Source organism: Crocuta crocuta, unplaced genomic scaffold (assembly GCF_008692635.1).
Source record: "Crocuta crocuta isolate KB4526 unplaced genomic scaffold, BGI_CrCroc_1.0 scaffold143, whole genome shotgun sequence".
NCBI lineage: Eukaryota > Metazoa > Chordata > Mammalia > Carnivora > Hyaenidae > Crocuta > Crocuta crocuta.
The window spans coordinates 106,716-123,721 of NW_027529175.1; the positions used below are offsets into that span (position 1 = coordinate 106,716).

The following is a 17,006-nucleotide window of genomic DNA, read 5'->3' on the forward strand; positions in this document are numbered from 1 at the left end:
CATGGTCCACGTGTCACGAGCTGCTGCAGGTCCAAGACCTGCAGACTGGGCTGTAAGGCTCTTATCTGCCCCCCAAACAGGGGCCTCCCTCAGAGCCGCAGACCCACATGTGCGTGCGTGCACCCAGGTGTGAGTGTGTGCGTGAGTGTGTGCCGGAACTTCCCAGAGCGACGGGAACACACACAGCAAGCTGCCCGTAAACCCGGCCAATGCGGGAAGGGGACTGTCACGCACCATGCCAACAGACCGAACTCCGGCGGCTTCATTCGTTTGGTTTTGTTTTGTGGTTATTTTTTTTTTTTACAACTTTAAATACGGAATATAAATAAATTTACATTTAAAAAATAAAAGGAAAGCCCCCAAAAATATAATCACCAACTTTACAAACTGAAGAAAGCAGGTTTAGGAGGGGGGTTGGGGGGGAGGTGCAGTAGGTGGAGGGGAGGTGGGAGATCAGACTCCACCCCAGGGACCCCTGGGGTTCTTTTCCCTTCTTTCCCCCACTCCCAGCCCATGAGCCGGTTTCCTGGGAGGGGTGGAATCTACTGTGGGGGTAGTGCACAGGGAGAGAGCAAGGGTTACCCCCTCCCCCAGGGCCTTTCTCTAGGGTTTTTCACACCTGCCAGGAAGGGGAACCGCCTGAGCGGAGGACTCAGGAAAATGGAGGCTGGCTGGACGACGTGTGGCCTCCCCACCCAGCGTGGGCTCACTCTCCCGTCCAACCACTCCAAGCCCATTGGTGAGGTCGGGACACAGCCAGTCCACTTGGAGCCTTTGGGTCAATTAGGAAAAGGGTCCCTCTCCTCAAGACGTTTTATCTCCATCTGCCAGGAAACCGTCCTAACGAATACACAGATTGGCCACGTTCTACGGCATGAACAATGACCCCTGCACGCGGTGCCCTTGTGCAGTGCACACCCTGCACGAACCTACACGGCCATCTTGGCTGGGCTGGGATGTGATGCGCAGGCCCCCTGCTGCCCTGACCCCTGGTCTTCTGCCGAGTGGGGCAGTGAGTGGGGTTATTCACGGCCTCGGTATGGGGTCCAAGCGTCCCTTGGTGGAGCAGACTGAAGGCCAGGACAAGAGGAAGACGCAGGGTGGAGGTAGAGAGATGAAACAGAAGAGGTGAAGGTAGGGGAGTGGAGGGAGGCAGTGAGTGCCCAGATCATCATCCATGGTGGCACCAGAACTTCATCTCTAACCCATCTGAGGGGGCACTTGGCTGCTTGGTGCTTGGGCCACGCCCACCCAGAGGAGTCCACATCCTCAAAGATTTCATACGTAGAAAACGAGAGGAAGCCACTGTAAGCAGAGGTGACCAGGGAGAAGTGACCGGGCCTGGGTGCCGTGGGAGAATTTTCCTCCAGTCTCTGGTTCAACGCGTGGTCTCAGCCACAGAAAGACGAGGTACCCTGGCCTGCCCGGGGAGGGGGGGTTCCCTTCAGAGCTGGCTGGGGGGCCTGGGACCAGGCAGGGCCTCCACGCCTAGACGGCCTCAGGGCCACGAGCAGGGCTTCAGCCAGTCCGTGGCGCTCCGGTGGGACCTGGGCCAGGCGCTGGGGGAGGGAGCTCCGGGCCCCGAGCAGCGATGCCATGGGTCTCTCGTGCCCTTCTCTCCCAGATTCTCGGGGGTCAGCGGAGGAAGACAGCAATGGAGTTCAGGTCCTTCGTCTCCTTCTCGAGCTTCCGGGCAAGGCGCTGGAGGCCAATGAGGGGACCCGCTGGTGGGTGGGCAGGCGCGTGGAAGGGGGGAAGCACCACTGGCCGTCCGAATCAGGCATCGAGACAGACGGACGAGGGGAACAATATTATCACTCCAAGAACCCCATGGGGGCAATACAGCAAATACCATATTAAATAACCCTGTGGGCCAAGCAGAGGGAGACAGAGGGTCAGAGACAGCCTCGGGGCTCCATCCCATACTCACACGCCTCTCGTCAGGGACAGGGAGCTGAGGTTTAGACTTCCCATTCTCTTAGGGCATGCAGGGACACAGCTGGGCTGGGGTCCCCAAAGACCCTCACCCACCTACCCCATGGGAAAAGTCAGTTGAAGTTGGGTGGAAGGGATCCTGGCTTAGGGTTCAGATTTTCATTCGGGGAAAGGCAAATGCAGCCCAAGCCACAGGCCAGGGAGAAGAAATCCCAGGGCTCTGGACCTCAGCTTCCCCACCTGGCCTCACCTGCCCGCACTCTCTTGCAGATGCCCCTAGGCTCCAAGGGTCTCCTTCAGTGCCTTCTTGTCATGCGTGTGCTTGAACTTCCGGTGCTTCCCCTTGGGGGGCCGGCGGACTCGCACCGTCCGAATGGTCACCCGAGTTTGGGGTGTCCTGGCTGCTCGAGAGAAAGAAAGGTCTTGTCAGCTGGTGGACAGCCTCTGGAGGGGCTCATCTTAACAGATGAGGAAACTGAGGCAGAGAAAATGTGATCTGAACCTAGGAGTCGGCTTCTGGAGTCAATACTTTCAACCACTGGCCTCTAAATCACAGTGCTTATGAGCCTGGGTCAAGGTTAGCACTTAGGTCTCTTCCTCCTGAACCCTTAGGTCGACATCCTGGAAGTGAAAGCTTTCTCCACCAAGTTCAAGGTCCATCTCTTCCTGGGGGCCTTCCCCAGCATCCCCAGCTCTTTGGGGCCAACACGGACCTCCCGCCTCACAGACACAAGCAGCCATGAGGCAGTTAGCCCATCTCTGCAAATGGGCAATGTAAGGACACATGCAGTCTCAGATCCCCCGTTGGGGAGGACATCTAGAAGGGCCATTAAGCAGCTCGTGAGTGACACAGCAGAGTCTCGGGCCCAGGAGGTCCGACACTGGCCATCACACGGGCCACACCAGCCAGCCTTAGCCAGGCCGCGGGCAGCTGCCAGCAGCACCGTCACGTGGGGCTGAGCGGCTGAAACTGACATGACAGACTTTATGTAATCTACATATTAGTCAGTTGAACGGGCCTTCCAAAACCTGGTTTGGAAAGTCACATGAAGGGGCGCCTGGGTGGCTTAGTCGGTTAAGCGTCCGACTTTCGCTTAGGTCATGATCTCGCGGTTCGTGGGTTCGAGCCCCGCGTCGGGCTCTGTGCTGACTGCCAGCTCAGAGCCTGGAGCCTGNAAGTCACATGAAGCAGAGGCACGTAAAAGAACCCCGTTCTAAACACAAAGAAGAATGTGATGTTTCCTGAAGAGAGACCATGCTATGTTAACGCTCTTATTACGATTCCATATTACTTGATATTCTATGTCATTCCGTGTTAATTGTATGAATCATTTACAGCAGGTCAGTTTGAAGCTGGCAAATTATCAATCTTCTCAGGGCATCCGTGCCTTAGCCGGGCTCTCAGAACAGGACGAAGAGGCTGAGAGGCAGCCCTGCTTTCAGGAGGCTTGTAAGATGTCTGTCCTCCAACAGCAGAAAGTTACTGAAAACCAACATGTGATTTTTTTCACGTTCATCTAATCGTATTAACTAAATAATTCTTGATCCTTACTGCAAACGGGCGAGGGAGAAAAGGTGGCAGGATGGTCTAAAGAACCCAGAACTAGACAAGACCTGGGTTCTGGGCTACACTTTGTCACTGTGCAACGTTCATTAAGTCCCTTAACCTCTCTGTGCTCCAGCAACCCCATTAAGAAGACTGAAGGACTGACTTAGAAGGTCATCTCTCTGGACCGCTCTAGCTCTCAAAGTTTTAAATTCTTTAAAAGAAGAAAATGACAAGGCGGGTAAGAGCCAGTGGCTGGCGTCAGGGTGAGGGAAGAGCCAAGAACAGAACTTTGGGACACCTTGATTCTGGCTATACTCCTGCCTGGGACTGGCTGTGTGACGTTGGGCAAGATCTCAGCCTCTCTGAGCCTCAGGCACCTCCTCTGTAAATGTGGACCAGGTAATTGGATCAGGTCTTTTTTTTTTTTTTGGTCCCTTTCAACTCAAGTCAAACTATGCCTCTGAAATGGTGAATTCATGAAATCTAAAGAGAGGAACAGAGTTCTGGTTCCAAATATCTATCTGTCACATTACTGCAGCAGAACCGCCTGGTCTCTACCTACACACCTTCAACACCCGAAACTCACAACTACACAAGGCAACAATCCCATCTTGGCCCCCTGACTGACCAACAGCTTTTGGCATAGAGAGTTCAAATCTCTCTCCAGTGGTTTTCCGCACTGGTCTTAATCCTCCCCTGAGGGCCATAAGGAATTAGTGTGATTTCTCATCCCCGGGACGAGTTGTCAAATATCTGAAGATGATATGTGTGGAATGTTCTCTTGTCCCACCATCTTATGTACTCATTCAACAAAGTAAGGGGCTGTGGTACAAGGCAGGGTTGGGGGCTGCTCTGGACAAGGTAGTCAGGGTAGACCTATAAGAGGAGGTGACTTCTGAGCTGAGACCCAAATGAAGAGAAGGAGTAGGCTTGTGAAGAGTTGAGAGAAGTGAATTTCAGATGGAAAGTGGTATGTGCAAAGGCCCTGAGGCAGCAACATATTTGGCCACGTAAAGAGGTCAGGCTGGTTGGGGTGGCATACGTGAGGGGGAATGAATGCTTGGCAACAAGGCTGGAAATGTAAAGCCTCACAGGCAGGGAGGAATCTAGATTGTTCTCCGTGAGATGGAAAGCTTCGGATGAATTTAAGCAGGGGTATGCCTGGTCCAATTTCCCCCCACTGGCAGCTGCCACAGGAGAAGCGAGCTGCCCGGCTGAGCAATTCAGAGGCAGAGCCCGGACCAGCGGTTACCTCGCTGCTCTTGGGAACTCCCCGGGCTTCGGGTCACGGGCCGCCCAGCCACCACCACCGTCTCACACTTGCACGCCAGGTGGTCCTCCAGGGTCACTGTGGCCTTCTTGAAGACTGGCCTCTTCCGCACAATCTCGATTTTTCTCACCTGGAAGACAGAACCACCTGAGTGCCTCTGGGAGATTACACAGTCAGGGGCTGCGGGAGCCGCTGCTCTTCCCACCCCAGTGTCCCCTGCAGGGAGCTTTCCTCGAAAGCAGGGCGTGGAGAGAGGCAGGCAGGGCAGACGCTCCGGCCCAAACAATAGCAGGTCCTTGCCCTCTACCCTTCTCGTGGCTTTTCCATCAAAACAAGCCCTCCGGACCTGGCCTCCAGCTTCGGCTGCGGCCCCCTTGGAGCTCCCAGAGAGGGAGAAAGGCATTTCCGGGTTGAGCGTAGGGCCTGTGGTGTCCTCATTCCCGGAGCGCCAGCCAAGGTCAGGGACTATGGCAGAGGCGGGAGATGGTTGTCTGGAAGGAAGTGGGGGGGAGGCTTTATCCAGGAGGGAGGCGGGAAGGGGGAGGTCAGCTGTCAGGTGTCCACAGAGCTGGAAGCGCTGGGGACAGGAGATACCATGACAGCGGGTGGAGCGGTACAGAGTGACACTTGTGATCTCGGGCACAGGGCCCAGGCCTGGGTGGCTGGTGGGCAGGGGGAAAGGCCACAGCTGACCTCAGGGAGGGGGAGTGTGGCGAAGCAGGTGGAGCCTTTGGCAAGAGTGGGGCTCGCCAGCCGGTGCTGAGCCCTGGTGCGCAGCCCGGCGCAGCCGGTGTGTAGGGGAGGCCGCCCCGAGGAGCACAGAAACCTTTCCACGTGAATCCGAAGACAGCAGAGGCTTCTCTGGCCCTGCCCTGCCCAGCGTGAGACCCCAGGGCAGCCTCTACTCCAGAATTTGCCTCGAGTCGGATGCATACCCCATCTTTCCAGAAAGGAGGCGGGATGCAGCGTTCTGACTCCGCCAGGGGGCTGCCCCAACTCTTGCAATGTCTATTGCCTGGAGGGTCTCTGCACCCTCCTTGTTAAAGCAAGGAGCCTTGATGGGTTTGGAGGAAAACTGAGCAGCCCAGAACATTCTGAGGGTCCAGTAAAGGCTTGTAGACATGTCTCTTCCAGGGACATTTTGGGATTTTATCCCTGGAAAAGAGGCGGCAGCGCCCTTCACTTAATGTCCCACGCCTGGCCCTGCCTGGGGTCTGCCTGTGGCTTTTGGTGACAGCGGCCTGGGTGGCCTTGAGAACTCCCAGGGGGCCTCGCCACACCTGTCCAGAGAGCGTCTGCAGGCGGCCTCTCGGGACAGAGCCCAGGGACCTGCCAGGAATGCCTCTCCGCCCCTAGGGAAGTCTGGTCAGCCAGGGAGGGCAGGCCCCGCCCACCGCCGGGGACAGCAGGGGGGTGGCGCGCACCTGGACGTGCCGCAGCTGCACCTGGGTGGGGCGGCACTGCACGTTGCGGTTGTTACAGCAGCCGGAGCAGCGCTGCACCTCCACGCAGGGCGGCCACACCAGGAAGTTGGCGTTGGTGCGGTCTATGAGGCGCCGGGAGACCTCGAACACCTCCGTGCGGGTCTTGCACTCGGCGATCATGGCTGGCTCGGCGACCGTCGGGGAACCTGAAAGGAGACGGGGGGCCTCCATCAGGAAGGTGGGCCGGCCCAGAGGCCCCACCTGGTGGCCAAGCCCAGCGGGGTAGTGCTGTCGGTCAGAAATGGCAGACTGGGGGCACCTGGGTGGCTCAGTCGGTTAAGCGACCGACTTCAGCTCCCATCATGATCTCACAGTTTGTGAGTTCGAGGCCTGCGTGGGGCTCTGTGCTGACAGCTCAGAGCCTGGAGCCTGCTGCGGATTCTGTGTCTCCCTCTCTCTCTGCCCCTCCCCCACTTGTGCTCTGTCTCAAAAATAAAACATTAAAAAATTTTTTTAAAAAAGAAGAAGTGGCGTGCGGATCCCCACTTCCTTCAACCCCAGGGGCAGTTCGGCTGTTATCAGCTGTGGGACTTGGACAGGCTGCTGATATGCGCTCAGCCTTAGTTTCCCCATGAGATCCGACACCCAAGAACCGCATAAGGATCGAGTGAGAACATTCAGAGAGTGCTGGGCTGTCCTAAATGTCGGTTTCCTTCCACCAGCCCTCAATTTCATTCCTCAATTTCACACGTTTATGGGCTTGTCCCGACTCCCCGCTCCTACTCACTTATTATTTTGTAACTACTCCTATGTTGCCATTTTACACCGTCATTTGTTCTTACATCCTTGCTCCATTCAAAGCCTGTTCCCGCCTGCATGTGTGACAGCGGATAACACCTGCCGCTCTAAGGGCTAACGTGAGTGGCCTGGAGCAAGCGTTCAGTGGATGCTGGACTCTGTCATCATTCTCACATAGAGACTCTGAGGCTGGACTAGCTGCCCAAATTCGGAGTAAGGAGTGAAACTTGAGCCACCGACTCTTATCTGGAGGTCCCCTAGCCACTGTCTACAGTGCTGTGTAGTACGCAGTACTACTCAGTGCTGGGCTGAGAGTACGCACTGGCCTCCCCAGGGAAGGGTCCCAAGCTTTGCCTGCTGACCCAGGCCACAGCCCTGAGCGGCAGAAGAGACACACAGCCCACCGTGATGGCACTGGGTTCAAGTGAGAAGGGCAGCTGGGATGCCAGCCCTATTTCTTGCTCACTGTGCGACTTCAGCCATGCCTTTACCCAACCTCTCTGGGCCGCAGTTTCCAACTTTACAAAATGGGGTTAATAATATCTGTCTCCAGGGTCGAAGTAATGAACAAATGAGTTTAAAACCACTATATTTAGGAAACGGTATGTGCTGGGGGATGGGGCGTGGTGACTCAACTCAAATATAGTGTCTTGAAGAACAGTTATACTCTCTTACAGTTTAACCCAGTCCTGAGCAGGAGTGGGGGGGCGGATGGGGTGGCCCAGAGCCTTGGGCTGGCTATGCGCCCCAGGCCTCCTTCCCTGGCTCCCACCGATGAGGAAACACCATTCTCACCTGCAGCCTCACCTAGGCTCCTTCTCCCTCGGGATAAGCTCTCCAGTTCGCCTCCAGAATGGGAGCGGGTCGAATTCAGGTCCAACTCGGCTCCGTCTTCGTCTATAAGAGACGGTGCAGTCAGAATGCACCCTGGTATGCCCTGGCTGGTCCCATCGTGGAGTGGGGACTCCACTGGGGTCTCTGGGGAAGGCAGGGAGGTGGCCCCTTACCCCTCGCTGGTACTCCACCACCCCCCCAAACAACAGACTACCTTTCCAGTTCCCTGTACGGCGGAGGGTCCCGGCTCTGCGAAGGGGCTCTCCAGGACCCCCAGGGTGGCCGTGGGGCTCAGCGGGTGGGTGGGGCCCTGACTGCATCCCTCTTCAGCCACATTTTTGGACAGAACCCATGTCAAGGGAGTTAAAAATAACCCTTCCCTTTTGCTACTGTAAGCGAACCCTCCTCAGCCTCCAGGGCAGGGCAAGGACCCAGAGCTCGGAAGGCCAGTTTCCAATGCCCCTCCGCCCAGCGTTCCCATAGGAAGTGCTGAATGGAGAAATTCCCAGAATCCCCGGGGGGACCAGCTTGCCCTGGACACAGCCCCTCTGGAGCCCCGGACAATGGCCCCGCTGAGCAGGAGAGAGGGAGGAGGGAAAGGAGCGGGGGTGAGGGCCGAAGGCGGAGAGGGGCGGGGGGCCGGCCTGCTGGGATGGGGGTGTCCATACCCTGTGCCCTTCCTAGCTTGGGGCTGGGTCCAGTCTCCCTGTGTTTGCCTCTCCCCTCTAACCTTTGGCCCCGGGTCTGCCCTATGGTCAGTTTATTCCTCAGATCACAAACTACTGTCCCTTTGTCCAGCCTGGGGGGCTCAGTGTCACGGCTGCTCCCCGGAGCCATCCCTCCCTCTCTCTAGAGGCAGCCAATACCACTGCGGGAGGTGAGGGCCAGACAGGAGGACTTTGAGCTCGACACTGAATCCTGGGCAGCCCCTTCTAGCTCTCTGATGGCTGAGGAGTCAGCAAATAAACCGAGGGGTGTCAGTGTCAGGGACAAGCCCCCGCCCGCCCCCTTCACACAGCCCCTCGCTGCTCCCGCCGTCTCCCCTCCCCGCTGGCCCCCGCCAACAGCAAAGCTCTCCCTCTTCCGTGGGGGCCCCCGGGGGTTCCTGTCTGGGGGAGACCATCCCCCAAACCCTACAGCTGGTGCATTCCATCCAGCCTCCTGCTCCCGCGCGCCGGCGCGTCTGTCTGTCTGTCCCTCTCGCTCCCTTCCCTTCTCCCTGCCATCTCTGGAATGTCCCTGGTGGAGCAGAGATGGGGGAAAGATGTGCTTTGTGGAAAGGGTAAGTTGATTAGGAAAAAATCGCCACATGGTTGCCTCGAAACAGGCCCGCTATTGAAAACCTCAGTCTCCAATGTCGACCCCCACCCGGGGTGTGTAGGGACTGAACGAGGGTGGGGGCCAAGGGCCTTGGAAAGAAACTGCAGAAAGGCTAAATTTGGAAGTTGCCCCATTGTGTTGGCCAGGGCTGGCCAGTCGGGGCATGGGGCGGGGGGTGTGGGAGACGTCGGGTGGGGGGCCTAGTGAACAATAGGTGGGCCCAGCTGGGGCCTCCTCCCGCCTGCCTCGCCAGCCCCCGGCACAGGCGGGTTTGAAAGGGCCCGGGAATGCTTTTGACAGGGAGCCAGGGGCCCAACGGGGAGAGGAAACAAAGACAGGAAATGCTGTCCCCCGTAGATAGGAGTCTGGGCAAGGATTACAAAGTGACAAAGAGACAAAACCCTAGAGGGAAGGAGAGCTGGGGGTGCAGGGGGGGTGCTGACCGGGGCTCCAGGGAACAGGCCAGAGGTTAGAATAGAATGGAATTTGCTCTGAAGACAGCGTTTATAAATACATTCCTGACCCAGCCCGCGAGCCCTGCCACGTGTGTGCCACCCAGCACGTGCCCATTCGCTGAGTGCACTCTCGGGCGAGGGCAGGGCTGCCCGCTGGTCTGGCCCAGGTGTCCCCAGGAGACCTCACAGACAGGGCCCTCGGCCAGAGGGGCAGGGAGATGGCTCCTTCGGCACCACCCTTCCTGGCCGAGGTGACACCTGGATACACATTCAGCGTATTCGGCGCCCTGGGCGCCTTCTCCCCGCCCCCCTCCTCCTGGCGCCCTACCCCCATGCACCGAGCCAGAGCCACATGTGGGTGCTCCTCCTGCCACGCCCCACGTCCCAGGTACCAACCCATCCACCTACTCGGCCCTGCCCTGGACAGGTGTGGCCAAGCCCTCCCCAGGCTGCCACAGGCCTCTAGTTACCCGGAAGCCAAGGAAGAGAGGATGCCCCTTGCCCTGCGCCCCCAGCCCCAGCCCGGCTCCCCAGGACTCAGCAGGGGCCCCAGAGCACCGAACAAGGATTCAATTTACCTACGGAGTCTCCATGCAGCAGACGCTGGAGGTCATCAAAGGAGCGGATCGAGTGGTCACTCAGCATCTCGTAGAGCTCCTCGGGAATGGGGTCCCCCTGCCAGGCAGACACCAAGGGGCCAAGTGAGCCGGGAGTGAGGGCTTTCCAGCCCCGGCTCTCTTCCCCGCCGTGCACGCGCACGCACGCACGCCCCCTCCTATGGAAATCTCCCGCAGGGCCTCTCGGCCATGGGCAAGCGGGCAGCTAGGATCGGGGTGCAGGCGGGGGGCGGATCCCAAGCCTGACAACCGGAGGCACAAAGGTCTAGGGGCCAGAAGCTGCTGAAGGTTGAACCAGGTCAGACCCCACACCCCCAAACGTGAACCCCAGCTTGCTCGGCGTTAGATTGGGTTCCGTGCGTCTGTCTCCCACATCACACTGCCTTTTCCTCCACACGTGATAACCAGTGGCAGCCAGCATTCGTCAGAGGAGACCTAATTATCCCCGTTTTACAGATGAGAAAACTGAGTTTGTCGGCAGAACCTGCATTGAAACCCGAGGCCTTCTGGCGGCAGGGCCTGAACTCCCAGCCTCCCGAGGACGTGAGTGAGGCATTTCCTAAATGCCTGCAGAGTTGGGCATTCTCCGGAGAACACAGGTACTAATATATCTATGTAGTCTCTTGCTCAGAGGAGGAGAGGAGGGAATCCTCAGACAGCGACGGGAAACCTGAAAGCTTACCCATGCCCCATGCCAACCAAGCCCTATTTTTAGAGCCCCTCTGGCCTGTTACCAAAAACACTTGAAACTTAATAAGTGCTTTAACAGGCCCCACTCGGAGCCGGGCTTCCTCCAGGGAAACCGCAGGCCCCACAACAACATGAGAGCAGCCTGATAGGAAGGTCACGGCCACGTCCCTCACGGTCCACGGAGACCTGAGGGGCTGCTGCCGGAGGTCTTGAGAAGGAGCGCACAATCTGGACATCCAGTGCCCTGGGGCAAGGGCAATGCATGCATGAGACGCTGCTTCGGGTCCAAACTCACACCTGGGCAAACACACACACACACACACACACACACGTGCACACCCAGGCACAGGATGGCACGATCTTGTAGAAGGAGCCCTAGAGGGGGCGCCAGCAGACTTGACTTACTTCAGTGCAACAACTCTGTGCCTCAGTTTCCCTGGATTAGGGACTGAGAGCTCCTGCACTGGTCGGTTCTTGGCATGCTCCAAGGACTGGAGTTCTGATTGGCTTTGCACAGGCTACGTCCCTGCCTGACTGGGGCGAGGAGGTCATCTACTCCGTGGCCAGCCCCAGGGGGCTCTCCCCCAAAGCTCTCATTCCTCAACAGTTAGTATGGTGTCTGGGGACGCCTCCTCCAGGGGGCCCACCATGCCCATCCAGTGCTGGCCACCTAAATCGGCCTCGGAGCCAGAAGATCCAGGGTGGAGTGTGGATATGACTGCTTTTAAAATGAATTCCTTGAAACCCCTGAGCTCAGATTTTTCATGTGAACGTGGCACTTAGAATCCTGCCTGGTGTCTAGGGCTGTCAGGAGGTTCAAAGAGAAGAAAGGTTGGGGCCCTTGAGTAAGCTTGGCTGTGAGCTGGGGTCTTTCCTTCAGGGTCCATGACTACAAAGCCAGGAAGCTAGGGGCTGAATGGGGGGTGGGGGGAGGGCGGAGGGACATCTTACTCGCTGCCACTCACCCCACCATGCTCTGCCTCCTCGACTCCAAGAGAGACCATGCCTCGGTGTCTCCAAATGTGGACACAAGGCCTTCCCCAAAGTATGGAAGGCAGGCAGCTGGTCCCCACTTAAGAAAGAGGTGGTCCATTTTCCCTGAGGGTACTGTCAAGCCCAGAGAGCTAGATGCTTCTACCCTCCTACCCTACTCACTGCCCCATGACTTCAGGCTGGTCACTGCCCCTCTCTGGTCCTGGCTCTCATCTGTGAATCAAGGGCTTGAAGACATTTGATTCGATCCTAATTCTGTCTGTGGGGGCAGGAGAAGCAGCCGAGGAAAGTTGAGTGGGGGTGCCTAGCCAGGTGCCCAAGCTGTCTGCGCAGCAATGATTCAATTAACCCCCAGGAGAGGGGCCCAAGCACCCAGTACCAAATGGCATATAGCGTTCACCCCAAGGTCTCCTGGTCCGCTGGAGAGTCCGCTGCAGCTGCCAGCCAGGGCAGGGTAGGCAGACCCCAGTCAGGACTGGCGGATACCCCAGACCCAGCCTACGATGCAACAGAGATGATGTTTAAAGAAACAAACCCAAACTGTCCCAGGCTGAGTGGGGTAGAGCCCAGGACAGACTGGGGAGGTAAGAGAAGTACCCAGTAGGTGCTCAGTAAATACTGGTAAAATGCATGAAGGACTCCCCCTTCTCCCTGGGGTTCTCTCCTGTACGATTCTCCTTTCTCCTCCAGGAAGACCTCCTGGGAGCAAATTGCCTCCTAAAGAAAGAGTCCACTTTATTCCCAGCAGAGAAGCCATCCCTGTACATGTTTCTAGCAGTCTGGCCACTGGATTCCCAGAACTGACTAAGAGTCCCCTGGATTTGATAATGACACAGCTAACCTTTAGTACGTACCGACGTGAGCCAGGCACTGAGCGAAATGCTGTGCTAACCACCAGTCCTAAGCGGCGGGCCCTATTTTGATCCCCATCTTCCAGACAAGGAAGCTACAGGCTTAGAGAAATGCAGTAAAGGGCTACAGGTCTACGCAACAGCAGAGCCACGCCCCATCCCCCTCCTCCAGCCCACCACGGAGTTTTCTAGCATCAGATGTCACACAGACCAGGGGCTAGAGGGCCCTCAGGGAACACTGGCCACACACTTTTGGAGGTCACCCCTAGAGGGGCGCTACTGGCATCTGGTAGGTGGTGGCCAGGGATGTTGCTAAACATCCTAGTATGCACAGGCCCGCCTTCCCCAATAAAGAATTCTCTGGCCCAAGATGTCAACAATTCTGTAGTACAGGAAAGAGCAGGGATTCAGCTGCTACGGAAACCTGGCCTCTTGGGATTAAGCCTTTTAACAACCTGAAGCCTGATAAAGCTTCTGTATCTTTTAAATCGGGCTCAAAGAATATCTACCGGTGTTCCTGGGAGCCGTTATTGCACAGAGCAGAGAAGCCAGCAAATAACGGGTACTTAATGAGCTGTCATTGTGGCCAATTCAGCCCTTCAGTGTGGCTCCTGTGAGGGCAGCAGCGAGCAGCGCGCGCACGCGCGCACACACACACTCCCAGGGCCAGCAATGCAGGATGACATTTGGTGGGATGACAATTGGTGGGTGGAGAGCTGCGCTGCCCTGGGAGAAGTGTGTGGCTTTGCATTGTGCCCTGTGCTGGGCCCACGGGAAATGGCCCCCTGGCCCCCAGTGGCACTGCCCGAGTCCCTTCCGGGGCTGGGGGTGGGGAAATTCAGCCTGTGGTCAGCTCCAGGATGAGGCGCCCTGGGGGAGACTCACAGGGGCACCTGCTGGGGGTCAGAGGCTCTTCCGGGCGTGGGAGGGTGGTGAGCAGCCCGGGTTCTAAAACCCTCCTTCGGCGGGCGAGCAGAGAAGAGAGGCATGGCACCCTGACGAAGCTGCCCCAGATCTCAGGCCTGGGGTTCCTGACAGGGCAAGGGTGTGGTGAGGAGGGCGCTGGGGCACAGCCAAGGCAAACAGCCTCCTCCCCGCCCCGCCCCACCCCCAACACCAGCTGCAGGAGGGCACGAGCTAGCGTGAGGCCAGGTGACTTACCTGCTCCCAACCAGGCTGGCAGATCAAAGGGGCTTGGACCCCACCCTCCCCTAGGGCCACAGCTGCACACACAGATATGCAGGCTGTGCTCCCCGGCCGATCCGCTGGGGGAGATGACAGGCGCAGCCCAAGCAACCAGGGCGTTGTCTGCGTCTGGCGCAGAGAGGAGCCGACAAGGCCTCCGAGCACCCGCCTGCCTGACAGTCTCAGGCCTGATTTAGATTCCACGCCAAAGCCAAGCCCTTTGAAGAGGCCTTCCCTGGGCAGACCGCAGAAGCCATTTAGAAGCAGACTTCCCCACCTAGCACTTCCCTAGTCTACTGCTCCCAGGACCTCCCCCACCCCTCCTTAACGTCAAGCCCAGCCCCACACTGGGTTGTCCACACCCCTCCCTGGAGCAGAAAACCTGTCCCAAGAGGGGTCAGGGCACCAATTACAACCCCGGGACCCCTTGGCGGCTGCTGCCTCTGGGGCAGGAATCTGCGATTTCCAGGGGGCGCCAGGTAATTCTGCAGCTCTAGGGCAAGGGGACCTGTAAGCTAAACCAACTTTCACGCGTTTGGGGGTGTCTGAAACCCAGGCCCTGGCTCACGATACGCAAGGCCTCTGCAGTCTGACTTTGCTTCTGTTTTCTCCTCTGTCCTGCGAAACCTTGGCAGTCTAAGTCCCAAGAAGAGAAAAGAAAGACAAGCTTGTCTCTTGAGATGGGGGAGGGGGGGGGGCGGCGGTGGGGGAGGGAAGGCTCCAATGAGGAGGCACTGCCCTGGGGGCCAGGCTACATGAGGGCATGTTTGTAAAGCACTTAGCGAGCGCTAGGCACATGTCTGGTCCTTCCTCCTCACCGTCCCCACTCCCCCTACATCCACTGTCCTTCCCACAAATATTTATAGATTATCCACCTTGGGCCGGGCACCATTCCCAGAACGGGAGGCAGTGGTGAGTGAGACAAACCCTCCAGTGAGTTTAGACTAGTGAGGAAAACAGATAATAAGTGAATCGACCGGAAAATGAAATAGCTGTCCTAGCTGCCCTCGAAAGGGCATTTTGGGGCTGGGGGGCAATGGGCGGGTGAGGGGAGACTAAGAAGGACCCAGGAAGCCCACGGCAAACACGTCTTTACCACTCTCCGGCCGCTCCCCGAATCAACCCCACCCCCACCCCGGGCCACGAGCACACCCTTCTAGGGCTTGCACCAGAGCCTCGAAATTCTGTTTGGTCCTAAACCTGCAGACGCTTCCAGGGCTGGGAGATGTCAGCAAGTCGGTCTCCCACCACCTAAGGCCATTAGCAAACCAGAAAGAAGCTGGGTGGTAAAGGGCTGCCGAGGCCCCTTCGCCCCTTCCCGGCAGAAGGGTGCCGGGGGCGTCATGTGACCTCGGAGTTAGCCTCCCGGAAGCCAGATCAGCTGATGGAGACGGGACCTCCTTAGGCCTCAGCAGACACCCCAGCCACGCCCTGCATCAGAGCGCCCACCCCTCCTTCCTAGCTGCTGAGGCCTCTACCTGAGGCTCAGGCAGGGACAAGGCCAGCCCCAAGGCCACCTCCACCAGCAGGCTCTCTGGGAGCCTCCCGTCCCCAGCTGGCCCTCAAGTCGATGGGTTTTCCCTTTAGGTCACCTCCCCCAGAGCCGCCTGAGGCTGACTGCGGCTTAGCAGGAGAGTGCTTGGGAAACTGCAAAGCACCACACAATTGTGGGTTCCCGAGGGGGCCGCGTGTCCCAGGATGCCGTGAGTCAAGTGAGGAGAAAGACACCAGCTTCGGTGTCATAGGGTCCCCCCCAAACACACGCATCCACAGAGTTGTGGGAAAGGAGGAGGAAGTGCTGGGTGACCCTGGAAATGGCGAGGGCAGGCCCGGGAAAGCCTGTCCAGCTGTCACCCAGCTTCTCTAGAGCGTGTTGGGATCAGCAATCAAGACAGAACAGCCAGGGGGGAGCCCCCTCTCAGCGCCTCAGGGTCCTCGGGTCTTGGAGGTTCAGAGAACAGCTTATTTGAAGAGAGAAATACTCTAGACATCAGAGCGCGCCCCCCCCCCAACCCGCCCCAGTTGCATAGACACCATCTTCGGCCACCTGGGGGGGGCGGTTGAAAACAAAAATCACAGAGGGGTAGTGTTTGAGGGGCGTCAGGCTGACCTGAGCAGGCAAAAACCAGTGGGTGCCGCGGCGCCAGGACCCGATGGGAGGGTCCCTGTGTCCCCTCCCTGCTAGTGCCCAGCAAGGAAATGGGGGCACTCCACAGGTGACAAGCTTCCACCTGTTGCACGGGGGTGGGACCCCGGCGCTGGGCGTAGAGGGGCCTTGCGCGCCCGTGTGCGTGCGTGGGTGGGCGCGCACGTGTGTTCAGGCCGCGTGTTCGGGGCGTACATGAGTGCGTGTGTGTATGCGGTNTTGCAGCTACGCTTTTACAGGCGCGCTCCGCACCCTGCCAAGCGGGGGAGAGAGGCGCTTCCCCTCGCAGGGCGCGGACGCAGGTATGGCGGGGGCAGGGGCANGCAACCCCCCCGCGGAAGGTTGGCGTGGCTGCCACCGGTGCGTGAGCTCGCACCTCCCGTGCAAGCCGGGTCCCGGACGGAACCCATGCTGAAACCGAAGTGGGCTTGAAGACCGCGCTGCCTTCTGCACCCTCGGCACCACCCCCACTGTCTCTCCCTTCAGGTTCCTGAGGGGTGGGGGACAGGGCCACACACACCCCTCCCCGACGCTAAAAGGGCCGGAGATCTGGGATCGCCCGTGGGAAAGAAAGCCACCCCTGCCCCCTCCCCTTAGAGCCTGGCACCTCCCGCACCTCGCGTCCCAGCCCTCGGAGGTCACCTAGCGCCCTGCGCTAGGCCCGTGGGCTGCAAGGGTCCAAAGTTCACTGCAGGGAGGGGAGGGGGCGACCAGGGGCTGAGGGTGGGGGTAATGAATGAAGCGAACCAGCCCTAGCCGCCGTCGCAACTCACCTCGGCGCTGACCAGACGCAGGTAGCAGCAGAGAGACAGGAAGAGCGCCCAGCAGCGATTCATGCCGACTCCGGGCCCGGCCCCGCGGGGCCCCGGACGCGTGGACCGAGCGCGCCGCCCCCGCGGCCAGGGTGGGGGGCGGGGGCTGGGGAAGGAGGTGGGCTCG

At 58.6% G+C, this 17,006-nt stretch overlaps 1 protein-coding gene across 3 annotated transcripts; it reads right to left on the bottom strand.

Annotated features, from left to right (window-relative positions):
- Window positions 1-265: 265 nt before the first annotated feature.
- PDGFB (platelet derived growth factor subunit B) lies at window positions 266-17,000 on the bottom strand. 3 transcript variants are annotated; one of them, XM_077757843.1, is made up of 7 exons: window positions 16,841-17,000; window positions 10,164-10,260; window positions 7,784-7,873; window positions 6,179-6,384; window positions 4,737-4,884; window positions 2,186-2,336; window positions 266-1,866 (listed from the first exon to the last, which is right to left on the bottom strand). In XM_077757843.1, the coding sequence occupies exons 1-6, from the start codon at window positions 16,901-16,903 to the stop codon at window positions 2,212-2,214; spliced, it is 729 nt and encodes a 242-aa protein (XP_077613969.1). In that variant the 5' UTR covers window positions 16,904-17,000; the 3' UTR covers window positions 266-1,866; window positions 2,186-2,211. The 3 variants fall into 3 exon arrangements, with proteins under 3 accessions (XP_077613969.1, XP_077613968.1, XP_077613967.1); XM_077757842.1 differs by having other exon boundaries at window positions 266-1,763; window positions 7,772-7,873; XM_077757841.1 differs by having other exon boundaries at window positions 7,772-7,873.
- Between the last annotated feature and the right edge of the window lie 6 nt (window positions 17,001-17,006).